General features: G+C 42.3%; 1 protein-coding gene across 1 annotated transcript in view; it reads left to right on the top strand.

Moving 5' to 3' along the window:
• Positions 1-2,127, top strand: part of C6H3orf35 (chromosome 6 C3orf35 homolog) — a 17,495-nt gene extending 15,368 nt beyond the window's left edge. The window contains 3 exon segments of the mRNA XM_011218961.3: positions 1,731-1,945; positions 1,947-2,027; positions 2,029-2,127. Coding sequence (XP_011217263.1) covers positions 1,745-1,945; positions 1,947-2,027; positions 2,029-2,127 — 381 coding nt within the window. The 5' untranslated portion in view covers positions 1,731-1,744.
• Positions 2,128-2,452: the final 325 nt, after the last annotated feature.

Here is a 2,452-nt window from a genome sequence, read left to right as displayed (position 1 = left end):
AAAAAAAAAAAAGAATGTGAACCCACGCAGGCAGGGGTAGTCTGAGTTTGGGTTCCACTGAAAGCAGACCGTGAGACAAGGGCTTTGGTGCCAGTTGTTCATTTGGGAGGTGACCCCAAGGAGCCTGAGAGAGAGGGTTGGGGAAGAGAGACGAGGAAGGGGGCAAAACCAGTAAGGGATGCATTAATCCATTCATTACTGCTCTGGCAACTGGGGCTCAACCCTTTTGAGATCCTCTGAGAAGCCCTGTTAAACCAGCCCCAGGGATTTCCTACCTAGAGATAAAAACAAAAACAAGCACAAACACAAACAAACAAAAAACTGGAGAATTTGTCCCCAGCTCCTGACCCTTGTTGGCTTCAGATTGCCCTGACGGCGTGAATCCTCTGGCACATCCAGGCAGCCACGTGCACAGGCTGAAGGAGCTTCCAGGGCCAAAAAAGAGTCTTCAGGGAGAGAAGCCGGGATATGCACACAGTTCCCCTGAGGGGGAATGGTCCACAACAGTTGCAGGCGGGTCNNNAGGGGGGGGGGGGGGGGGTGGTGAACATCAACAGCATCGACCATAGGAATTTTTGCTTTTTTATTCCCTAATGTATCATCACCTAAATTTTGTAATGAATGAATACTAGAGTAGACACTTGCGAGTGTGTCCCAGCACCCTATTTCGCTTTTCTTATCAACTTTTCTATTTTCCTTTGAGAAACCCCATCTCCCAATTTCTCTGCCTGGGGCTTCGGTTGGGATTGTCTTTACCACTAGTTCCTGGATATGGGCCATTCACCCACCCCAAAGGCTTAATCCAGTCAACTGCTCTTACTCATTTCTTCTTTTGCTCTCCCCCACCACAGTGATCTGTTCAGGGACAGACATACACCTCATTTGGGACCAGTATGAGAGAATGAATTCCAGAGCTCGCTCTCTCTTCCTCTGAGTGATGTGGTATAAAGGTGTGAGGTCTGGGACAACTGCAGCCATTTTGCCACCATGGGAAAGCTGGAACTTCTGGACTGACTTCATGAAGGCCAAAGAGAAAGCCAATAAGAAAGCAGGGAGGAGAGGGAGAGAATCTGGAGTCTCTGAAGTCATCTTTTGGAGCTGCTGGATCAAACCTCACTTGAAGCAAAAATTAAATTTAGGTTTTTAATTGACATATCCCCCTCAAAAATTCCTTTATATTATGAGTCAGTTTGAGGGAATTTTCTGTCACTTGTGACTAAAAGAGTCCTCACTGATTCTATACTTGACTTACAGGCTTGTTTTGAGTTTTAAGTAAAACAGCATTTAGGTGTGCCGGGCTGGCTCAGTATACAGAGCGTGTGACTCTTGATCTTGGGGTCATGAGTTTGAGCCCTGTGTTGGGTGTAGAGATAACGTTAAAATATAGCATTTAGTAAAGCATGGAGCACAAATAATTTTCAATGAATGCTAATCAGTATTGCTATTATGATATATTTATTTTTATAGTTATGTGCACTTTTTATTCTATACCCTAACATTGGCTTGTTTCTATTTCTCTTTTTAGTATTATTCAATTTCTACCCCCAAAGGGGAGAGAGCTGACCAGCTCCAGCTCCTGACCACCAGCTTGAGGCTTGACGAACAACACAGAGCCCACACAGTGCACTTCTAATTCCTCTGACATCCCATTTTCATTCTTTGATGATATTTGTCTGTCTCCAGCTTACACATAAATATTTCCAGTAAAGTACTCCAAATGTCTTTTTCAGAAATCTGAATCCACATGAAAACAATGGCAACAAGAAAAAGGTGTAAACTTTCCAGAACAAGCCCAGAGTTTGAAAATGTGATAAAGAGGTTATTGTGTGTCCGAACTTTTCACACAAGAATTGGAGGAGATTTAACACCAGGAATAATAAACAGAGGAAGACCAGCTAATGCAGAGCAGATGGGCCTGCACAGCAATGCTAACCATTTCAACATCTTTCCCCCTGGACCTTTGGACTCAAGACGACTGAATTCTGCTTTCTTTAGTTGAAAATAAAGTTAACGCAATTGGGGAAACCCACAAATATAGCTGGCTTGATTTCTGGGATGGTTAGAGGACTCAAGTTTTTAAGAACCTACGATGTGGCAGAACTTCAAAAGTCACTACTTAAGTCCTGACCACAGCTCCATTTTACAGACAAGAAAACCGAGGCTCTGAAAGTGTAAATCACTTTCTGAAAGGCATACAGCCAGTAAGAGAGTGAAGCCACGATCAGTCCTAGGTCTATCTCTGCATATGTCAAGTTTCTGCAAACTAGGGTAATAGATCAGCAGGGGAAAAGAGTCATAGTCGAATAAATTTGAGAAACATGGAAATACATATCTATTTATATATATCTCTCTATAGAGACATACTATACACATATGCTATATGTATATGTATATTTATGTAGAAACAGTCTTATTGAGGTATAACTGCTATATAATAAATTATACATATTTA

Source organism: Ailuropoda melanoleuca, chromosome 6 (assembly GCF_002007445.2).
Source record: "Ailuropoda melanoleuca isolate Jingjing chromosome 6, ASM200744v2, whole genome shotgun sequence".
Lineage (NCBI taxonomy): Eukaryota > Metazoa > Chordata > Mammalia > Carnivora > Ursidae > Ailuropoda > Ailuropoda melanoleuca.
The sequence above is the reverse complement of the archived record's forward strand: the minus strand, read 5'-3'. Positions and strand labels throughout refer to the sequence as shown.